We start from the raw sequence: 22,331 nt of genomic DNA on the forward strand, positions 1-22,331 counted from the left end.
ACGTAACAAAATATCCATGCCAATAAATAAATGACAAGAAATAAAGTCTACAGCACATATACCTAAAACACCTCTGATAGAAATATATTTATTAAATATACAAAAATATTTATTACAAAATTTAGCTTTATTTATAATATTTTTATATTTTTAAATACTAATTTTATCTTTAATATTAAAATTTTTTCGATTAATTACATGGTACACCTTTTCATATTTTGTATAAATTTTGCTAATAGTGAAAAGCTTTAGTTGTATGGTGGTTATGGTTGTTATTTGCAGCTTTCTCCTATTATACCCTTGCTTACCGCGTTGAAATTAATTGCGACAATCCATTGATGATATGATATGTACTTGGCGAGTTTAGTTAATGTGCCCTTAAATTTACCAAACTTCCACCAAATACAACATCATTGCTATAACCTATGGGCGTAATTGCAACTTTCAAAGCCTATTTTCTTAAAAATACATTCTCAAAGGCAGTTGAAACAAGGGGAGGAAATGCGATTAGGCTCCAAGAATTTTGGAAAAATCTTCTTCTTCTTCTTCTTCCTTTCCAGGCTTATAGGCCAAGTGGCCTGTTTCGGACTCAATTCCATCTTTTTAAGGATCTTCCTCTGCATCGAATACCTTTTGAGTGGTATTTTAGAATTTGTTTAGGTATTCTGTTTCTATTCATTCAGAGTACGTGTTCTTTCCATTTTTCTCTGTAGAAAATAACTGTTTCATTTAGGGAGTTTGTAATTGCGAGTTTATTTCTGATTTCGTTACCTTTAATTTTGTCCATTATTATGACTCCTTCGGTTCTGCGCATAAATTTCATTTCGGCTGATTCAATCCTTCTTTCATCTGCTTTTTTATTGTCCATATCTCACTGTCATAAAGTACTGTATCGTAGATTCTTATTCGTGTGTGTTTTTGTACATAATCGGGTTTAAACATTTTAATTATAATGCCTGTTACTTTTAAAAAGTTTGATAATTTCGGTTCTATATATCTGCTTCATTTTCATATGACATTGTCCATCCTAAATATTTGAATGTATTTACTTGTTTGGAATTTGGAAAAATTTTAACATTAAACATGCAATTGAAAACATTCATGATTCGTTGGAACTGTTGAAGAAATCGTTGCAGTTGGTGAAGACCGTGGTTTTGATGCAGAAGATGTTAAAGAATTATTGGATTCAAAAGATTTCAATGACACCGATCTTCTTGACATGGAACGACAACGCGCATATGAAGACAACGAACAAATGGAACGTAAAGGTGGGGTTCAAAGGCGATAACAAAGAACTGGATGGAATATTTCGCGGTTTGGAATCGCTTAAGCAAGTAATGGATATGGATCCAGATGTTAATCGAGGAATGCTTGTTTGCCGAGGTGTAGAGAATCATTTTGCATGTTATCGTAGAATTTATGCTGATAGAAAAAAAAACTAAAACTGATCAAACGACTCTTGATAACTTTTTTTTGATAAAAAAAATTGCAGTAACTAATGTAGGTACAAGTATTTATTAAACATTTACTTTGCATACATTTTTTTTTGTCTTTCCTAAAAGATAAAAAAAATAAGTACCAAATAAAACGAATTATTAATACAGTAATCGATCATGGACGAATTGTAATTTTGATTATTGATTATTATATTTGATTAACGCGATTTTGATATACGCGGTGACATCGAGGGATTAATTAATCGCGTTAATATGTTTTCAAATACTAAAAATCTATTTAGTTGTATTACTTAGATATTTTCAGCGAAAGTATACCATTCGATAAGTAATATAAAAAAAAATGTGAAAAAGGGAAGTCTGCAAACGCTGTTTTAATCTCTCTTTTTCGTTCGTTCTCATCTTGTATGTCATTCTTTACGGTTTTCCTATATTAATTATCATTGTTTCAGTTCGGTATCACATTTCGGTGATATATAAACTGCATATGAATATAAATAACGACATGATATCGATCAATGGCGAAACAAGCAGTCTAAAGCCCGCATACTACCGCAGCTATCGTTCCTTTCTATGCACAATATATATCGCATAATTGTATTTCAAACATTTTCACTAACTGCTGATGTTCGCCCGTGTTGTAGTGGCAGTATCCGCATGCAAACGACGGCAAATTCCACTTTCGTAAATCCGTCCTTCCTCTTTTTGGCCACAAAGAAAGCGAATACATCAGGAGACAGCCGATTTGGGGGTTGCCACAAACACATACATTAACAACTCCGAAACATACACATTCACTCACGCACACAAACACAGAGCACAGGAGAAAAAAAACGCACGCACACACACACACACAAACAAGAAGCTATCTCACCTGTAGGAGTCCCAAACTTGTGCTTTCTCATCGACCGACAGCAACCCCAGCACGTTCCACCAGATCCACGCGCCAATCCCATACTGAAGCATAGAGAATGCGCGCAACTCTTACCATATCGCGAGGAGTGGAAGGTCAGATGATGCTGTCGCTATGGTAACCACCTATGTACTATAACCCAGACGGAGACCCACGAACTGCTAAGGACCGGGTACAGGTTTGGGTTGGGATACACAAGTGCTATCTATGATCATACTAGGGTGGGGGGGGGGGGTGCTCTAGACAGCGACTCGCATTCCTTGACCTCATCCACGTTTTCACTTATTTAGTGGCTGTCAGTCTTCCTAAGAGGTTCGGCTGACGACTTTTCCTCTTCGTATATATTCGCCATTTTCTATGTTTTTTTTTCCTAATCTATTTTTAACACGAACAATACGATATCCCAACAAAACCTTGATTATTTATGAATATTTTGAACACACCCTAATCTATTTTTATTTATAGTTCTCTGATTACAGCGTATGAGCTCTATCCTGGAATCAGGCAGTGTCTGATAATTGGCGAACATAATAAATAGTAAAATAATATTTCGACGTGTCTAACATCATAAAAACAACTGTTTTTGGGTTTGCTTTATTTTTTATCAGACCTAAGTTTTATCAACATCCTTCTCTTCAACACACATCATAATATTGTACAAAAAAAATAGTCCACAAGTAGAAGTATAGTTTTTGTTAGAAACTGAATTATAATGAGAATCTGTCACTCGACACTCGGTCTATCCCTCACAGAAAGAGCTTTATGTAATTTAAGATACAGTCGTTTTCTTCTGTTTGTATGATGCAATTGTGACTCAAGCAGCCCACTGATTGGTTAGTTTCTACACACCCAAAAACAAGGAATATCGTGTTGCTAAATGTCGTCTGATTTTTTATTTGTTTATGATTATTTTTTTTTATTTATAAGTTTGAATGATTATGCCATGCTCAATTTATTTTTTGGACAAATATTTTACATTACTTTATATATAAATAATAGATTAACATTTAAGCGCAAAGGAATAATACTATCATAATAAATATACTCAGTTTTGATGAATATTTTTAAATAAAAAAGTCACTTATACACCTTTTATTAACTGACATAACTTAATTAGAATATAAAAAGTCGCAAAAATAATACCAGTTTTTCATTTATTATTGATTATCAAAATGTTGCTTTAGCTTTATATTTGTGTATCATATCATTATGTATGAAAGTAGTAAAGGTATTTAAATCCCACTGGTGAAATTTTAAACTTGTGTAAGTGGGCTGCATACTAAGAAACCTGTTCTATAGACCAAACATGGAACTTAATGAGGCAACCAAGTAGATGGTGGTTATTACGGCATTAATAAAAGTGCTTTATTGTTTAATATTTATTTATAAATATACTTTTAAATATTATATATTTATTAATAAACTGCGTTTTAAGTAATATTTATTTTAAATATTACTGCTTTATTAAAAACGACTCCAAACATAACTTAATATTGTAATGAATATTATTTCACCTTTCGGCAATGAAATAATGGCAGACAACTGACAATTCTTATTTTATTGTGGCTTTCGTGTTTATATAGCTTCTAACTCAATTTCCTTTGCCATTTTTATATGCTGAGTGATGATGACAATGATTATCATGTCTAATAAATAAAGGGAAAGCGAGGTACTCTTCACTAGCAGTTACGCACGGAGGGAAGAAATATTTTACCGTAACTCAGACACGTCCGGAAACAAATAGCTGCCTAATAAAACAGAGGAACATGCCAAGAATCGCTGCTGTTCGCTACAAAGGGCAAAAGGTATCACTCCCAATCAGCTATGGGGTTTCATATGACCTGAAACGTAATAGGAAGTGGCACTTGGCTTCTTCACCCCCCCCCCCCCAACCCAAGAGCACCACATTTCTATCTATACATATGCGAACCAAACAATTTTTGAAGACCGGCGAGCTTCTTGGCACTCTGCCAATTTCTTTATGTTGTCCTTGCGTTTGTTTCCACAGTAAAAAAGAAGTAGGCGTGAATAATGTCTTGTAGTTTCAAAAAATAAAAAATAAATAAATTCATTCAGACTGCAATAACAACAATTTAAATGCCATTTTGTCCGTTTTAAAAAAATAGATAAATAAAATATAATTATTTTAGGTGTCTACAATAAAACCATTTCTCTCATTTTAAAGAAATATTTTTAAAGCTAAAATTTAAAAAAAAGTATTTAATGGTTTTCTTTCTATATTTCTGTATAGAAATATAAAATTAACTATAAAACTATTTTATCTTTGTAATCAAATTTCTAATTTTAGATATTTCTTAATCTTTTTTTTTAACGTTCCTTTGATTAATTTAAAATGTTTTCAGTATACACAAAGTGAACCATTGACAAAAGTTCATCTGGAACTTCTTATGCAAGAATTCTCATCAATATTTCGCTGTGTACAGTTGATTTAACAATCTGGTTGTCAAAGGATTGAATAATAGCGTCTCTTCTTATACAGGGTATTCTCTAGAGACTGTTCGATACTTTTCTAAAAGCTAGCTTTGTTGAAAGAATCTTTCGATTGTGCTGAAGGCACTTGAGTGTTGGAAAGTATCCAAAAAAGAAAATAAAAGACGGGAGACAAAAAAAAACACTTCGCCTTTATTTGCGTTATTAGTGCTTGCTATTTGAATCGGCAAAACAGACATTCGACACTGATCATATCTCCGTTGTGAGGAACTCCCACCTGCAGTCAATCAGTTTTATGTTCAGTTTCATCCAAAGGTTATAACTCTTCATCTTTTTCCTTTGTCGAATAAAAAATAAAAATTAAAATATTTGTTATGTATGATAGCTCCCGATAAAGAAAATATAACTAAAAATGTAATTTTAATTTGATTTGATGGATTTTAATCCATCGAAAATAAATAGTTCGTCGTCTGAGCAATTCAGGTATAGGCTTTTTATGTCATATCCTGTTGTATTTGTTAGTTTAATTCCATCTTTGACAGTTGTTTTCCATTCTTTTAGGATTCTCTTTATATAAATGTTGAATAGGATTGGGGATAAGCCACAATCTTGTCTTACTCCTTTATTTATAGTTATAGGTTCTGATAATTCTTTCCTTTTTTCTACGATCTGTTGCATTGTGAAAGAGGCATCTGTGCATCCTCTCCCTCTTCTAAAACCACACTATTCTTCTTCTAAATAATTTTCTATATATTTAATTAGTCTGTTCTTTAAGATGTTTGCATACAGTTTAGATGCTGTTATTAAGAGAGTAATGCCTCTGTAATTTCCACATTTGTCCTTGGGACCTTTTTTTGTGAATATTTTTTACTACTCGAGTTTCCCATTCTTTTGGGATCTTTTGATATTTCCAGATATTATTGAAGAGTTTAAGTAGGTTTTCTTTTATGCTATTGTCTGCATATTTAAAGAGCGCGATGCATATTCCTTCCAGGTCCGGACTTTTTCTATTTCTTGAGTTTTTAAATTCGTCTTCTAATTCTTCCATTACTATTTCTTCTGTACTTTCCTGTATATTGATATCTTCGATTTTGTGATTTTTGTCATTGTTTTGCATTTCTTGTTTTTCATTCCACGATATTTTTATAGTGTTCTATCCAGTCCTCTTTGGAAATTAGATTAGTTCTTAATTGGGCATTTTCTGCTGTTTGTAGTCGTCTGAAAATTTTAAAACCTATTCTTTGTGGTCCAGTGATATCCTGCTGTAATGATTTAACATATTTACTCTAATCTTCTCTGCGTATACTTCTGGAAAGCTTTCTGACTTCAGTCCGAAATTTCTTATATTGTAATAGTCAGATTTTGAAAAAAACAAGTTTTGTTAAAAGCCTGTTTTTAAGTTGTCTAAAGAATAGAAAAATAAGAATTTTATGAAGCAGTTATATATTTTGTGAGTTCAACAAACTTCATCATCGGCCTGTAAAGTAAGATAGGCTGAGAGTCAGCAGATAGTAGGAGAGGAAATAAAGATAGAGTGCATTTTGATAGAGTAGGTAAAAGAGGCCTCAGTTGACCTGTTTTAGCTGTATGCCCCCCAGGGGCGTTTCTAAAACGGTCGTTGATTTTTCACTTTAAAAAAAAAAGGAAAAATCCTAAAAAGGAAACATGTAACAAAACAAAGAGAGAATAAATCTGGAGAAGGAATGGAAAGGTAAACTTAGAGGTGGAGGAAGGATCTGGCCCGAGTGATGCAGCTCACAAGGAACTGCACCGCCTCGCTGTAAGCCTTCGCCGCTCGGGTTCTCAGGTCCTCCCCCACCTGTGGGAGCTTAGTACAGAAAGGCTGAATACAGAGAGACTGAATATTTAGTACAGTAAAACCCTCAATGTGGTTACTGTTCCTTTCTTTTGTTGTGGGCTGTTATGATTCTTTGGGCCACCTCACTTCCCTTGGCCATGTCTAGTTTGCAGAGAGCTATGTAGAACGCCGAAGCTGCCTCCTCGTCTATATCCAGGGCTACCTCTACTTGCTCAGGGGTAATTTTGCTGATGTCATCAACAAAGAGGTCACCCCATTTTGCACTGACGATGTCGGGTCCATATTTCCCTGTGAGGAGGAGTTCAGGTTCTCCTACTTTATTTATTGCTTCGTTCAACTTAGAGTCTCCCCTGTTTTGCATGAGGGACTTCTGGGTGTTCGTTTTCAGATACTTTTGCTGTTTTGAGATTTGTCAGCTCTTCTTCCTGCGGACTTAATGGCCGTTTGGAAGTGTTGGTGTTCGTCTCCATCTCTACTTCAGCTTCTTCTACGTTATCTGAGTTGGCGATGTCTGTATTGGCAGTGGTAGCTCCGCTTTCGTACGTGGGAGTTACCATGGTGGTTTCTGCATTGTCTCTTCTGTTGGGATCGTATTGCTGGTTTCTGCAATTCTTGTAGGTTTCCCTCCCTTACGGGATCTTTTCGTTGTCTTAGACATGGCAGCATGATCAAGAGTGGCCTCAAGAGGTGGAAATTTTTCCTGTGTTGTGACCTTTTCATTACTTGGTTTTGTTGCTGATGTGATTGCGCCACCCATCCTCTCTGCAACGGTTCTGGATGGGCAGGTGTCGACTTTGTGGTCGGTGACCCCCACATTTCAGACAAGCTACCTCACATTTTTCCTGGTTGTGGCCTGTTTTTAGGCAATTTCTGCACTTTATTCGAGGGCAGTCTGCCCCAAGATGATTGAAGGCGCCACATCTAAAGCATTGCTTTTTGACGCCTGGGTAATTTACCATTACCCGAGCAGATCCTATGAGTACAAAGTTAGGAATTTCTGTCCTCATTTCAAGAGAGATGGTTACCTCCCCCTGACTTCCACTCAGGATTGTCAACGTCATTATGGACTTGGATTTCCCTTCCAACGCCCCACTTCGAGAATATGCTGCGTATGATGTCATCATTCTCAGCGTATTCTAATGGGAATCTTGATATCTTCAGCGTTCTTAGTATGCTCCCAACCATGGAGGGAGATACTTTCGTTTTCCCACAGTCAAAGCTTTGGAGTAACTTTTCTCTGGTCTCCATGTTTTTGGTAACCACTTGGTATCTTCCTCCCCCGTAGGGGGTAAATCCAAAGATGTTTCCTGCACCCACGCAGTCTACAATTGCTTTTGCCATCGCCCTTACCGGTATTGTGGCGTCAACCTCAATTCCGAGGGTACGCACACGTGGCAGAATGGAGGGCGAGATCAGATGGGGGGGGGGGCTAACTATCTCCACCACCAAGTGTTTTCTATTGCCCCAGTCCGGAGTTTGCTCTATCTGCGCTGACCAGTTAATATCGCGAACGCCGGTGGAGTCCGTATTCGATGTTAACCTTGCAACACAGATACGTAACCTTATGCAGATACGCAGATATTAGAATGGCTAACACTCTGAAGTATAACCACTACTCTAATATATATATATACCATATAGTTCGAGAAGAAAAATCATATAGAAAATTATTTTTTTATTCGATCCTTATCCTTATAAGGACTGGCTTAAAGGGGCGAAGCAAGAATGCTTTTTATCTTCCCCGTTATCTGTAGATGACAATGTAGGGATAAGGTGTTATTGAGCTATTAAATTATTAAATTAAAGCTCTGATCATGGCAGGAAGGTAAAAGCAATAGCTGAGCCTCAGTTAGAACTTTATTAGCTATAGCATTGCCATCCATTACCCTCCAAGGATAATATATCTCATCTCACCGCAATCTGATCCACTTTTTTTTTTATTCGATTAATTCTTTCCAAAAATAAATAGTTAATTTATATAAAAAATAAAACGGTAAATAAACTTTTTCCATTTAAACAGTGTATTCTTTCCTTTTACCCAATCTCTTTTTTTCTAACCAGTTTTATATTTAATATTCTATGGTATTTTATATTAGACAGTTATTTTAACAGTTTCGTTTCTAAGACCAATGCATGTTTATTATGTATACTGAAATGATTGTAATAGTGAAGATTGAATAAACAGCAGATAAGGGACGAAATAGTAAGATGAGGATTGAGAATATTCGACTAATTAGTAAAACTAAAGAAAATAGGACTTAAAAGAAAGATCTGATTTTCAGATATTTTATTTAAATATTTATTTATATTTATCTGAAGTATTTCTACATTATTCTAAATGATTAATTAATGATAATTTTAATTAATTTAATCACAATATTAGTGATTATTAAGTAGCAATATGCTGACTTATAACTAGTAATTTGAATATATGACAAATATTATAACAAAATGTTAATATTATTTATTGTTCATTTCCGATTTTTATTTTAAAATATTTATTATTAAATTTAATCAAAACATTTTTATATTAAATAAGTAGTGAAATGTTTAATATAATTTACATTATTTTAATTTACATTACGTATTTACATTATTTTAATTTACTATTATGTACACACCTTCTTTTTTCTTTTATAATTTTAGTTAATAAACAATTACATTTGCCTTTGGTTTGGTCTTTTGACGAGAACAGACTTGTCATTTCAGGTTGAACCTGATTTCGGGAATTTCACATTGCACTGGCGCTGACACAGTTCGATTCCTATTGTCTCCCCCTCTGCATGAAAAATGCACGAGGTCTGATGGCCGTAGGGTAGGATGTAGGTCTCACCCGAAACGAGGACCAGTGGTGGATTTATGGTATTTTAGGGAGGTAGGTTTTCGCTCTGTGGCCAAGTGAGTTCTTGACACTCCTTTCCCCTTTTAGTAGGGCATTACAAACTTGTTTCACTTAGCTAGTAGACTTCCGCGTGAGTCTACAGGATGGATCTGAGAGTAGGCTATAAGCCTACAAGATTGCCTAAACAGGCATAACTGAACAAGAGGTATACTATGGCGCTCTTTATCCCAGTATGGACATCACGGACGATATTTTTCAAACCTTTAGCAAAAAGCAGTTGCTTGACTTGTTCAAGAAGATATTAAAAAGGTTTGATACATAATTCCCGGGATTTAGCCGAAGACTCCCAGAGTGCACAGGCAACCAAAAGACGGAGGACATCTGAAGATCTTATGGAAGAAGATTTAACACCACAAGTTTCAGAGGACAAAAAGGAAAAGGTCCCACCAGTGATCCTCCGTGAAAAAGAAAAGTGGACGTCGGTTTCGAGGACCCTCGGTGAACAAAACATTAACTTCTCCAGGGCCAGTAATACAGATGAGGGAGTTAAGGTTCATCCCGCTACTGTCTCAGATTATCGGAAAATGAGAAAAATACTGGACAATTCCAAATTGCCCTTCCACACCTTTACACTAGCAAGCAAGAAAAATCTTAAAGTGGTCCTCAGAGGGGTTGCCAAGGGCATCACAACAGATGAGGTCACTGCCGACTTCATCAGTCAAGGACTTACCCCAATAAAAGTTAGCAGAATGGTGAGATCCGACAAAAGGCCACTGCCTTTAGTACTAGTAGAAATCAGCAATAACCAGAAAAGGATATACGAAGTAACAGATATCTGCAGGCTCAAAATTACAACTGAGCCTCTAAGGAAAAGGGCATCGGCAGGTCAATGCCAGAGATTCCAAAAGTTTGTGCAGAGCAACCTACAGATGTCTAAAATGTGGTGAAGGACACCAGAGCTCCTGCACCAAGCCAAGAACTACACCTGCCTGTTGTACTAATGGTAGAGGACCTCACCCCACAAATTACAAGGGGTGCCTTTTCCACCCAAAAAATCGTGAGGCAGCAAGAGTGAACCCAGCTCCACCCACGCAATGACACCATAAGCAACCAAGCAGGTTGCCCTCCTGTTCGAAATACCTCACCTTCAGCAGCACAGGAAGGCGCGCGATCTTCATCCATGACCAAAGCATACATAAAGGCGGCTCGAACTCAGATTCCTTCATCTCATGAGCAAGCAAACAAGCTCCAACTTAACATCAGTTCTAACTGCTTCTCTTGCCGTCATGCTGCAGGAATTCAGCAAAGCAAGCTCTTCACCATCTTCTAGAAAGAGATTTTATCTAGAAACCCAATCCATACTGACAGCACTATCCAATGTATAAAAAATTCAAACCAAACTCACTCACGATAATAGCATGGAATGCTAATGGTCTGTTAAACAAAATCCTTGAACTCCAAGAGTTCACTCCCAGATACAATCCTGATATAGTCTTAGTTAACGAAACATATCTCAGGGCAGCTAATAACCCTAAATGATGGGGCTTCAAGATGTATAAAACAAACAGATTCACTGCCGGTGGAGGAGACACAGCCGTATACATCAAACATTATTTAAGCCATAACGTCCTGATGAGATAACAGGTATTGAAGTTCATATTAACAATACCGCTAGCATCAAAATCTACGCCGCATACAACCAACCTGGCATCCCACTTTTGGCATCTTATTTGGATTCCATTCTCAGCTCTACTGACTCCATTATTATGGCTGGAGATTTTAATGCCAAACACACAGCTTGGTTCAGCTCCACAATCAACAATAAAGATCGTACACTAAACAATTACTCAACCCAATACTCAAGTTATAACCGGACCTACAGAGCCCAATCATCATAGCCCAGCCGAAAGCTCAGATGTACTTGACATAGTCATCCTCAGAAACATTAGATACCAGTATCAGCTGGAAACACTGAATGAACTGTCTTCCGACCACAACCCCATCTGGCTTAAGCTCGGTACGCTCAAGAAACTAACTCCTCCGCACTCATTTATACCTTGGGACAAACTTCAAACATCATTTCAAACGAGCAATTTGCATTCCTTAAAGACCATAATATACAACAGATACACAGACTGGTTGAGAAAATCACAAAAGGCTACAATTGGAACCTCCATACAGCTGCAGTCTTCATAGATGTTGCAAAGGCTTTTGACAAGGTTCGGCGTCAGAATCTGCTTTATAAACTCATAGAATTCAATCTACCAATTAAGCTAATAAAAATAATAGATGCATACCTCAAAGGCAGATTTATGCAAGTCAAAATTAATGAAATCGCATCAAATAGATGCAAAATACTGACTGGAGTGCCTCAGGGCTCTCTCTCTCTCTCTCTCTCTTCCCCCCCCCCTGTTAATTTCAATTTATACAGCTGACATTCCCCAGAACCCTAGTACAACCATCACAGCATTGTATGCAGATGACACCTCTCTACTAGCAAGATCACTCAGCCCCCGACTTGCAATCAGTAGACTCCAAAGCAGTTATTCATACTAGAAAAGTGGCTGATGGACTGAGGATTCAAGTAAACCCCCAAAAAAGTACAGCTATAAGGTTTCCAAAAAAAAGAAGGTCCAGAGAAAGAAGGACATTCACTTATTAGGAGTCAAGATTCCATGGTACACCAATGTTAAATACCTAGACGTGATACTTGACAAAAAACTTAAATTCAACAATTATATAAAACATATTAGCTCGAAGACTTCTGAAGCAATCGTGCAACTCTACCCCATGATCAACAGAAGCAGCAAGCTGATGTACGTAACAAACTACTTATATATAAGATGGTAATACGGCCAGTCATCACTTACCGTATCTCCTGTATGAAGCCATACCTCGAATACAAATATTCAAAAACTGCAGAGGATACAGAACAAATGTCTGAGGATGATTCTGGATGCCCCATGGTTTATAAGAAACTCCCAGATTCACAGAGAAGTCAACGTTCCCTATATCTCTTCTCTTCTCCATGATCTAGCAGAAAAGTTCTTCATCAAGGCAAGTAATCATCCCAACCCGCTGATCAAACAGGCTTTGGATTACAATGAAGCGGAATACTACAGATATATATAAAAGACTCAAATCTATCTTATGCTCAGCTGAATGTGGCTAATCTCAACGCCCTCACAGGGCGAGCCCAGAGCTCAATAATACTCCACTCAAAGAACCTCCCTCACAGACAAAGGAGAATATGAAAAGCATTAGTGCTTCACCCATCAAACCAGCAATGTTCAGCGTTCTGCGTTGCATGCAATTACAACGGAGTTATTTTTTTTATTTGATTTTAGAATTGGGATTTTAAGAAATTAATAATTATAACGCTGAAATTTATTTTCTGTATAAAGTAATATTTGTAAGAAAACCGTTTTTAACTTTGAAATTCTATATCGATTAGTTTCCCATCTTGTGCAGGTTTAGAACAGCCAAGGATTTTATAGAAACATAACGATTTAAGTTCTAAGAGTGGTCACTAGAAGCAAAAGACATAGTCATTACGTTCTTCAAAGACAGTGTAATTCATTTTCCCTCTCATCAACAGCCTATTTGGAAACAGTTTCTTCAATTTCCTGTAGATGTTGTTCTGGCCAACAAAAGTCAATACGTCACTTAGCAACTGCTACACCTAAACTCATTCGACTGTTAGGAAATAGCACTCAGTAGAGAAACTTTTATTGAACTTTCGCAAAGTACTTTTTGTCATTTCCATCTCTCTTATGCAGTCCATGATCGATGAAATACATTCACCACAATTAAGGTATGTGATAAGGAAAACGTGTCAACTACGAAGTACTAAGTACAGGAATCGTGGTTATATTCTGTGTTCATGACCAGATACTGATTAATCGAAGATATTCCATCAGATTTTTGCTTGAATACACAACACAGTATTCAATCTTTAGTATCTGTTATTATATCACTGTAACAATTTATTCTCGGAAACTATTTTTCATCCCTCATGCGCGAGAGGTTTCCTAATCTATCCACTGTAACTATACCGAGAATGAACAAAAATTAGTGGACATATAATAATTAAAATAATAATAGGGTTTAAAAAATTACCTCGACAATAGCACTGAGCAAATGCTTCAAGCCATTTTAAGCTTTTTTAGAAAGTTTTCTAAAAGTAACAGGAAACAAATGCCGATTACAAAAAGGAACAGCATATCCGATATGTACGCTAGAAAAATAAACTCTTGTATGGTCAATTTCTTCGAGATACTGAGGTGAACAAGACGTGGCAATGGCTACAATATGGATATATTTAAAAAAAAGAAAAAGAAGAATTTATTCCAGCAGCTCAAGAACAAGCATTACAAACTAATGCAATCAAAGCAAACCTTTTGAACATCAATAATAACAGCAAATGCAGATTATGCGATTAGAAAGATGAGACTGTAGAGCATCTAATCAGTGCTGCCTGTAGCAAAATAGCTCAAACTGACTATAAATACCGCCATGATCAAGTGGCTAAAATAGTTCATTGGCATGTATGCAAAAAATATAGCTTTCCTATTTCGGATGACTGGTGGCAGCATAAAATAGAGACTGGATTGGAAAACGAAACAGCAAAAATTCTCTGGGACTTTAGAATACAAACTGATCGGCATTTGGAACACAATAGACCTGACATCACAATTATCGAACATCGACAGGTTTGGATTATTGATATCGCTGTCCCCAGTGATAACCACATTAACAACAAAGAACTGGAAAAAATAATTACATATCGAGGTCTGGCAATCCAAGTTGGCCGGCTTAAACACACCAAAGTGACCCCAATAGTTATCGGTGCACTTGGTGCAATTTCAAAGAAGCTGCCCAACTATTTACAAGAATTAAACATCAAGGAAGTGACCCCATATGACCTCCAAAAAACAGTATTACTTGGAACAGTCCATATTTTACGACGCCTACCTGACAGACTATTTTTAGATTCTTGGGTAGAATCTGAACTGCTCTGTATCAAGTCAAATTGTTGTTTAAAAGATATCTTGTTTTGACTGTGTATCAATTATGTGAATAAAATAATAATAATCAAAAGAGAACGATAGAGACATTGAAAAGAGAAAGAACAAGGCAATTTAATTTTATTATTTCGGAAAAAAAAAAAGAAAACCATCTTAGCTCAGTCGGTATTGACTGTTTGGTTGGGTTCGAACCTCGCCTAGGACCAGAAGAACTTTTATTATTATTATTATTATTATTATTATTATCTGAGATTACTTATCAATCCTCATACGAAAACAGTAGGATTCTTTCCTTCCGGAACGTCAGATTTTTTATTATGCAAAACAGACAAATCAGCCAGTGAACACACATAATTCACAGACATAATACACTGGCCTCATTCCGAGAAAGATCTCGACTTATGTGTACGCGTTACTTGTAATTCTGTCTTTTTTTTCTTTTTTTGTGAGTGAAATATGCTAAGAAATAATCATTATTATAACCTGAACTGAATAATGGTTTGTAGATAAAAATTAAGAGTTGAAATATATATATATATATATATATATATATATATTTTTATTTTTATTTTTTTTTTTTTGATGTTGATTTGAATACCGTGAAAGGTTTGGAAAAAAAGAAAGAGACCAATCAGAATCAGTTAAAGTGTGTAATAGGATTTGACATATATTAGAAAGAAGAGAATAATAGAAGAATCGATCTCTATCGAAATTTAATATTAGCAACATACGAGAATGAAGATCGCGAATATAAAATTAGAGAGAAAATTTGCAGTCCAGTTCCGAAATCAGAATACAGATCATAATACTTACATGATCTTACTTCAAGTAATAAGATCTCCTCCTTATCTCCAATGTCCGATCAGCTCATTGGAGACAATCTGAAGTGATTTAATAAATAACTTCAGATTGTACAGAAGTTATTTATTAAATGGATTTCTGCATTATTTTAGAAAGAATTGAAATAAAATCAGTAGAACAATACGATGATAATGATTTGTTGCCCTTCTCTTGTGATAACTGGATGTTAGATAATGCCCAAGCTGCAGAATAAATACTAGTTGAAGAGAAGGACAAAGAAAATCGATGCAAAACTGACCTCAACTGTACAGCACAAACGTTCAAAAAAAATTGGAAGAATGCCAATTATCAGAAAGAATTTCTTAGTATCCGAAATGAACATTTGGCATCCGATCATTTTGTAGGTGAAAATCAAAACGGATATTGAATTTAGAAAGTTGGAGTTGATGGAGACGTTTACCAAATTGGGTTGTTTGTGTTATTGTTGGGTGTTTTTGAATTACATTCGAAGTAACTAAGTGTCGCGAGGCGAGATTATGTGTGCACATTTGCAAAAGAGGCAAACAATTAGTTTGCCTTTTTATTATATAATAAATATATAATTTATTTTAATATATATAATGTAAATTGGGAATTTGTTCCGGAGTCCGACACAGTCTTTAGCCACTTCGGTAAAGTGGTAATATCTGGTGATGAAACTCAATTACCTAGTTCGTAACAACTCTACTCCTGCCTGCGTTTTATCAGGAATTATATCGAGATGTACTGAAAGAATTTGATTATTTACACCAACCAAACTTCATCGAAGTTTACTAAACATTGAGATTATGATAGACTGAATATCGCTTTATTTTATTTACAAAAAAAAAAAAAAAAAAAAGAACTCATGTCGATATGGGATATTTGAATGTCTATGAGATCCTTTATTTTCAGGTTTTTCCTCCAAAATTGCCAAAGAACACAAAATGTTAACACAGATAATTAAAATTGGCCTCATGATATGAAATTTGTATTCATGAGACATTTATGAGTATTCTAGGAACAGTCGGTATGTCAGGAGGGCAGAAAATTAACAGAGTCTCAGAATCAAGTACAATTTATTATTTTTTTTCGTTATTATTAAAACATTTGGATAACACTTTTGTGAAGCGAAGTATCAGATTTGATAAACTTCATAAAATCAGGAATCAACTTCTGAAAATATTGAGAGCAAATAGGGAGATCGATGTCTCCACTGCTTACAAAATTCCCTCTCCCCTCTCCTTCTCTCTCTCTCTCTCTCTCTGATTCTTCATTCCATCCTATTTGAAACCACTCATTTTAAGTAAACATGTTTACCTGTAGAGTATACTTCTTTTATTATTATTTTTTTTTTCAAACTAATCGCTATTCTTCCCTCTAAAATGCATTTCTTAATCCGTCATTATTTCTCATTTTTATTTTTCTAACCATCAACGTTAAACCTTCATTCGTAAAAGAGTAAACAAAAAAAAAACGGAAGATGTTACACCGCCAAGAGCCACTTTGCATCAGCTTTTATTTTCCTTTCGAAAACATAACTCACATTTTTAGTTAAAATATCAAAAGCTTATTGGAAAATTCGTTACTCCTTCCTTTTTTTTCAACCTTTCATTAAATTAAAAATTTTAACTGCAAGCAACTATATTTCCCTTAACATTTTCCAGGTCGTAAAAAAAGGCTGTTTCTCCATTTACAAAAAAAAAAAAAAAAAAAAAAACGTTTCCCAGGAGATTTTTCCACTCGCTATTGAGTTAATTAGTCTCTTAGGTAAGCTGTGGTGTTTTGTCTGTTTGCTGTTCTCATTAGAAGGACTTACAGTTAGAGACTCGAATTCATGTCAATTGAATGACCAAAAGAAAAAAAAAAACATCCCAAGTAGCAAAACAAGAGTGCAATCACGAATCTTTCCTCCACACTTAATAGACGCAACAGAGCAATTTCTAGGAATAATGTAAAATATATATTAACTTTCTGACATTAGATTTGTTATGATACTAAACAATGGGTTTGTTGCCCTCTTAAGATTTCTGCCTGGTCACTGATGAGAGTCAATAGTTCGAAACAACTGTCAGTCTAGCGAAACCTAATTTATCATCATCATAACACTGATTACGGGTATAGACCATATTGGTTTGTTCCTGTTTCACTATCCATCCAATATCCTTTTTTTTTTTTAGGTCTACCCCGCCTTCTCTTTTCAATTGGCTTATATTTTAGTATTTGTTTAGGATGTCGGGTGTTGGCCATTCGGTTTACATGTTCAATCCATTTTTGTTTAGAATTGTTTAGTTTTTCTTCTATTGATTTTGTTTTTAGTTCTTTTAAAATGTCTTCGTTCCTTTTTTGGTCTAATAATGTGTATTTTTCAGCTCTTCTCATAAAATCTCATTTTACTTGTTTTTATTCCTTGTTTGTTTCATTGCCCAAATTTCACTGCCATATAATAATGTGGGCACTGCCAAAGTATTGTATATTTGCAGGCGTGTTTCTTTTTGTACTATACTGTATTTGGGTTGAGTGTTCTATTTATCACGCCTATAATCTGTAAAAAGTTTGAAGTTTTAAATTTTGTCTTTTTCTCCTTCATATGATATATCACATCCAAGATAATTGAAAGTATTTATCTGTTCTATTATTTTTTTATTAATAACTATTTTGCTTCTAACTGGAGTTTGTCCACAAAACGCGATGATTTTAGTTTTATCTATGGAAATTTTCATTCCAAACTGTTCTACTATAATGTTTAAATAATATATTGCTCTTTGTAAATTGAAACCTAATTTAAGTAATAATAAAAGGCGATTATGCGAGCTCGTGTCCTTTAAGTAGTGCTCTTCGGTAAATTCCTAAACTTTCATATTTTTTTTCTATATTTAGTTATAAAAATCCATAATAGATTCCATTATAGTTTATTACTTACACCAAGTTGTAAGTACTGATGTTACCAATACTGCGTACTGTTATAACGAATGTTACGTCCTGATAGCAAATATTAATAAGTTATTATTTAATGTAAATAAATTAAATTAATTTATTTTTGCTAGAATAATTCTATAAAAAATTTTTTCTACAAATAAATTAAATCAAGATACACCTTTTCTTTTTTATATTTCCAGATAATGACATTTCATTCTTGAAAGACTCGCCTTAGTGATAAAAAAAAAGGTTGGTGGTGATTAATACTCTTGGAGGGTAATGGATGGCAATGCTGTAGCCAATGAAGTTCAAACTGAGGCTCGGCTACTGTTGTTACCCTCCTGCCATGATCAGAGCTTTAATAGCTCAATAACACCTTATCCCTACACTGTCCTCTGCAGATAACGGGGTAGATGAAAAGCATTCTTGCTTCGCCCCTTTAAGCCAGTCCTTATAAGGATAAGGACTCGCTTTAGTGGATTAGCAAGACTAGAAATCGACCGTGAGATGCGGTGATTAATACTCTTGGAGGGTAATGGATGGCAATGTTGTAGCCAATGAAGTTCTAACTGAGGTTTGGCTATTGCTGTTACCCTCTTGCCATGATCAGAGCGTTAATAACTCAATAACACCTTAATCCACCCTACACTGTCCTCTGCAGATAACGGGGTAGATGAAAAGCATTCTTGCTTCGCCCCTTTAAGCCAGTCTTTATAAGGACTCGCTTTAGTTCTGTTCAAGTGAACCGTACTTGGATTCTATTTATAATATCATTATGCTAAGTGTGAAATTAATATCTATATATGTATTTTATGCGAAGTGTTCTATTAATTGTTAACCGAAAGTGTTATTTTATTTTTTATTAATATGTGCAGGACACATTTTTTACTTTTATTAACGGAAACACTAGTTTTTTTTCTTCTTCAAGTGCCACTCAGTTCACTTTTTTTTCTTTCTGTTACACGTCACTTGCCTCCTTTGATATCAAATATATTTTGCTTATCAAACGCTAGAGAGCATTTGATATAACAAATTACACTGATCCAGCAAAAATAAAAAATAAAATAAAAAATTTTTAAAAATAATAATAATAAATTAAGCATCATTATCATTAACGGTCTCACAACATAAGTTGTTCAGATGTTATCATTATGAACATATTCTAATAAATGATCACCTATAACCACTCCAAAAACTGTCAATCAAGAGATCTTTGTTGACTATGTCACTCACTTTTTGACAAATGCAAATGGTAAGTTTGGAGAATATCAAATGGTTGGTTTTGAACGAAAAGTCCCAAAAAGGGGAGAGAAAAAAAAATACATTAAAAAACCTAACAAGAGTAAACAGATAAAAGAATATTAAAAATACTATTGAAACCAGCATACGAAGTATAAAGCCTGTAGAACCTAATAAACAGATAAAAGCAAGTAAACAAATTGGGGAGACCTGGCCGAGGAAATCCCGCCCTAAAATGACTTAGGACCGCCTCGATGTTGACCTTCGCAGCCCGGGTTTGTTAAGGCCAACCCCCCACCCCCACCTACATTGGAATAAAATGAAATTAGACTAAAATGACAAAATCTGAGTTTAAAAGGTCATAAAAACAATGATGTTACAAATACAGTACTGTATAATTAGGCACGCTTTGATTCTCCCCTGTGTAATCTGACATATGGCCCATACTTAGGAACCGTTCTTCTTCCAAGAGGTATCTTTCCTGCTCCCAGGAATCGAGGAAGATACGCGCAGAAGCAGTACCTAATTCGATGACAGATTTCATCACCGGAGTGTGTGTGTGTGTGGGGGGGGGGAACTTCAATAGCACCACCTCAGAGAAAGTGGGCCACGGGATCGTAAGCACTTCAGCCAGCCTTCGCCAAATGCGCTGCACTGGAAGAAGAAGTTCCCCTACAGTTTCACTTGCATGGCATATTTCGCAAAAAGGAGGATGATATTGTGATTTCACTAGTTTCACCGGATTCAATCGTAAGCGCGATTCTCCAAGCCAAATCCCAGTGAAAAGGTTATCCCCAGCTGTTTTTGATATTTGTAAAAAAAAAAAAAAAAAAAAAAAAAAAGCACCTCTTCAATCGTATCCAGATCAGGCGTTTCAAAATCAAAGAAATCGAAACTTTCCAATACAGTTGGTTTGGGCTAAGCTGAAGCACCCGAAACCCATCTGTAACAAATCTTTTCAGTGTTTTACATTTCGTATAGTACCATTCTGGCACCATTCCCACACATGATTCAGCATGGCCAGAGATTCCTAAACAGGGTAGGAAATATATCCACTAAAGTATTTGAATATTTTGCCAGATAGGTGATTTGATGCCAATGCTTTCCGTATGGTTCGAATAGTGTTAGTGAAATAGGAATATTTCAGGAATAGATCGAGAAAAGCCCTCAGTACCTCGTGTATCCTGTGGCTGCAGAAGAAGTCAATGAAGAAGCCTGTAAATAACTATCTTGTGCATCTGTGATGTTTGTTAAATTGATTGTGTGTAACAGCATTGGTATTACGATTGTTTTGATGAGTATTGCTTCACCGTTGAAAGAGAAATAATTTGGTTTATAGGGGAGTGAGTTGGTCACGACAGGGCTCGCAAGGAAAGTAATTCCTAATATTGTTACTGGCCCATTTAATGGTATCAAACCAGGAAGATTGGCAGTGCCGAATTTTTAAAATCTTTTGATTTTCGTTTTGCCTGGGTTTGCGCAAAGACCACTGAGCACGCCGAAGAAGATGCAAACTGAATCGGAATCCCGAAGGGGTTCCGACAATGTTATCAGCATATACGATGTATTCCTCTCACTACAAGAGAGTCATCAATTTTATTTAAGCTTCTTATAATAATAATAAGAGCCTGTGTAGCTCAGTGGATGTGGCGTTTACCAACCACGGCGCTTGGCCGCACGAAGGAAGACTTGGTTTCGAGTCTAGTCGGCGACTAGAGGAAATTTTTCTAAGCCTTTTTTCGACCGGTTCCCGAGTTAGTCGATCTCTGGCACGGGCAAGCAGGTTTTTCCTCCCGGAAACTCGGGTTTTTCGTCCTGTAAACTCAAGAAAATCGACCGTAGAACCCACATTATTTCAGACAATTTTTGCATTTGATTTTAGGGCAGTCTGCCCCAAGATGACGGCACATTTGAGCCGTCTCTCTTCACTGAGTACCGCTTAATTAGTGATAGCCTTGGGTCATCTATCTCTGATTGGTACCAGTGGAGATTGAACTGCCCACTCAGTCTCCAAAAGTTAGATAGGGCTTTTACATTGCCCCACTTCGAGAACACGCTCCGAATGATGTCTTCATTCTCCGCTTCTTTTAACTTTAAGGGTACTCCCCACCATGAATGGAGAAATTGTTTTACCTCCACATTCAAAACTGCCAAGTATCTTATTCCTGGAAGCAATGTTCTTGGTGACTACCTGGTATCTTCCGCCGCCATAAGGAGTGAACCCGAATATATTTTCGGCTCCTACATGGTCCATGAGAGCTCTTGCCCTAACTGGCGTTGACGTATCCACCTCAAGGCCGAGGGTTCGGACGCGAGGACCAACAGATGACATCGTTGGAATATTGGAGGGGGGGCCCTAACACTATTTCCACCACCGAGTGTTTATTATTGCCCCGGTCCGGGGTTTAGGAATATCTGCAAATTTCCGGTTAAATAAATATATCGTGAGCCCCGATAGGACTCGTACCGATATCAACGGTTACGAACAGACACTACAATTTGCTCTTAGCCTGTTAAGTCGGTAAGAACAGATACTAGATCTTATCTTAGCCAAAAGGCCGAGGACATAGAAATTAATCGTATTTCTCAAAAGCTTCTTGGTACTAGAGGGAAAAGAAAGTAAAGCCTTACCGAATAAATGCGAGTAAATGAAATAAGGATTAAAAAGATTTATATTTTTAAAAGGTGTGGTATTTATAATACTTTTAGAAAATGTATAATATTAAAAATGTATAGCATCTCTATATATATTAATTAGTATTATTATTACAAAATTATTTTATTTCAATAATTGTAAATTTTTAATTAATTAAATAATTATTTTGCAGATCTTTTGGAAAGGGAACAG

General features: G+C 35.7%; 1 protein-coding gene and 1 pseudogene across 3 annotated transcripts in view; both read right to left on the minus strand.

The window, feature by feature from the left end:
- The window catches only part of LOC150105840 (tumor protein p53-inducible protein 11-like), a 223,458-nt gene that overhangs the window by 108,203 nt on the left and 92,924 nt on the right, over nt 1-22,331 (minus strand). The window contains exon 1 of one of the 3 annotated variants that reach the window (XM_090393617.1): nt 2,329-2,425. The exons of 1 other annotated variant lie outside the window; for it this stretch is intronic. In XM_090393617.1, coding sequence (XP_090249743.1) covers nt 2,329-2,420 — 92 coding nt within the window. In that variant the 5' untranslated portion in view covers nt 2,421-2,425. Of the gene's footprint in view, nt 1-2,328; nt 2,426-22,331 lie in introns of those variants that run through there. One more of the 3 variants, XM_090393614.1, reaches the window with a different exon arrangement.
- LOC150105841 (U2 spliceosomal RNA) lies at nt 21,890-22,053 on the minus strand (annotated as a pseudogene).

The sequence above is a fragment of the Typopeltis vanoorti genome, chromosome 6 (genome assembly GCF_054136105.1).
Source record: "Typopeltis vanoorti isolate ZY-2024b chromosome 6, IOZ_Tvanoo_1.0, whole genome shotgun sequence".
NCBI classification, from domain to species: domain Eukaryota; kingdom Metazoa; phylum Arthropoda; class Arachnida; order Uropygi; family Thelyphonidae; genus Typopeltis; species Typopeltis vanoorti.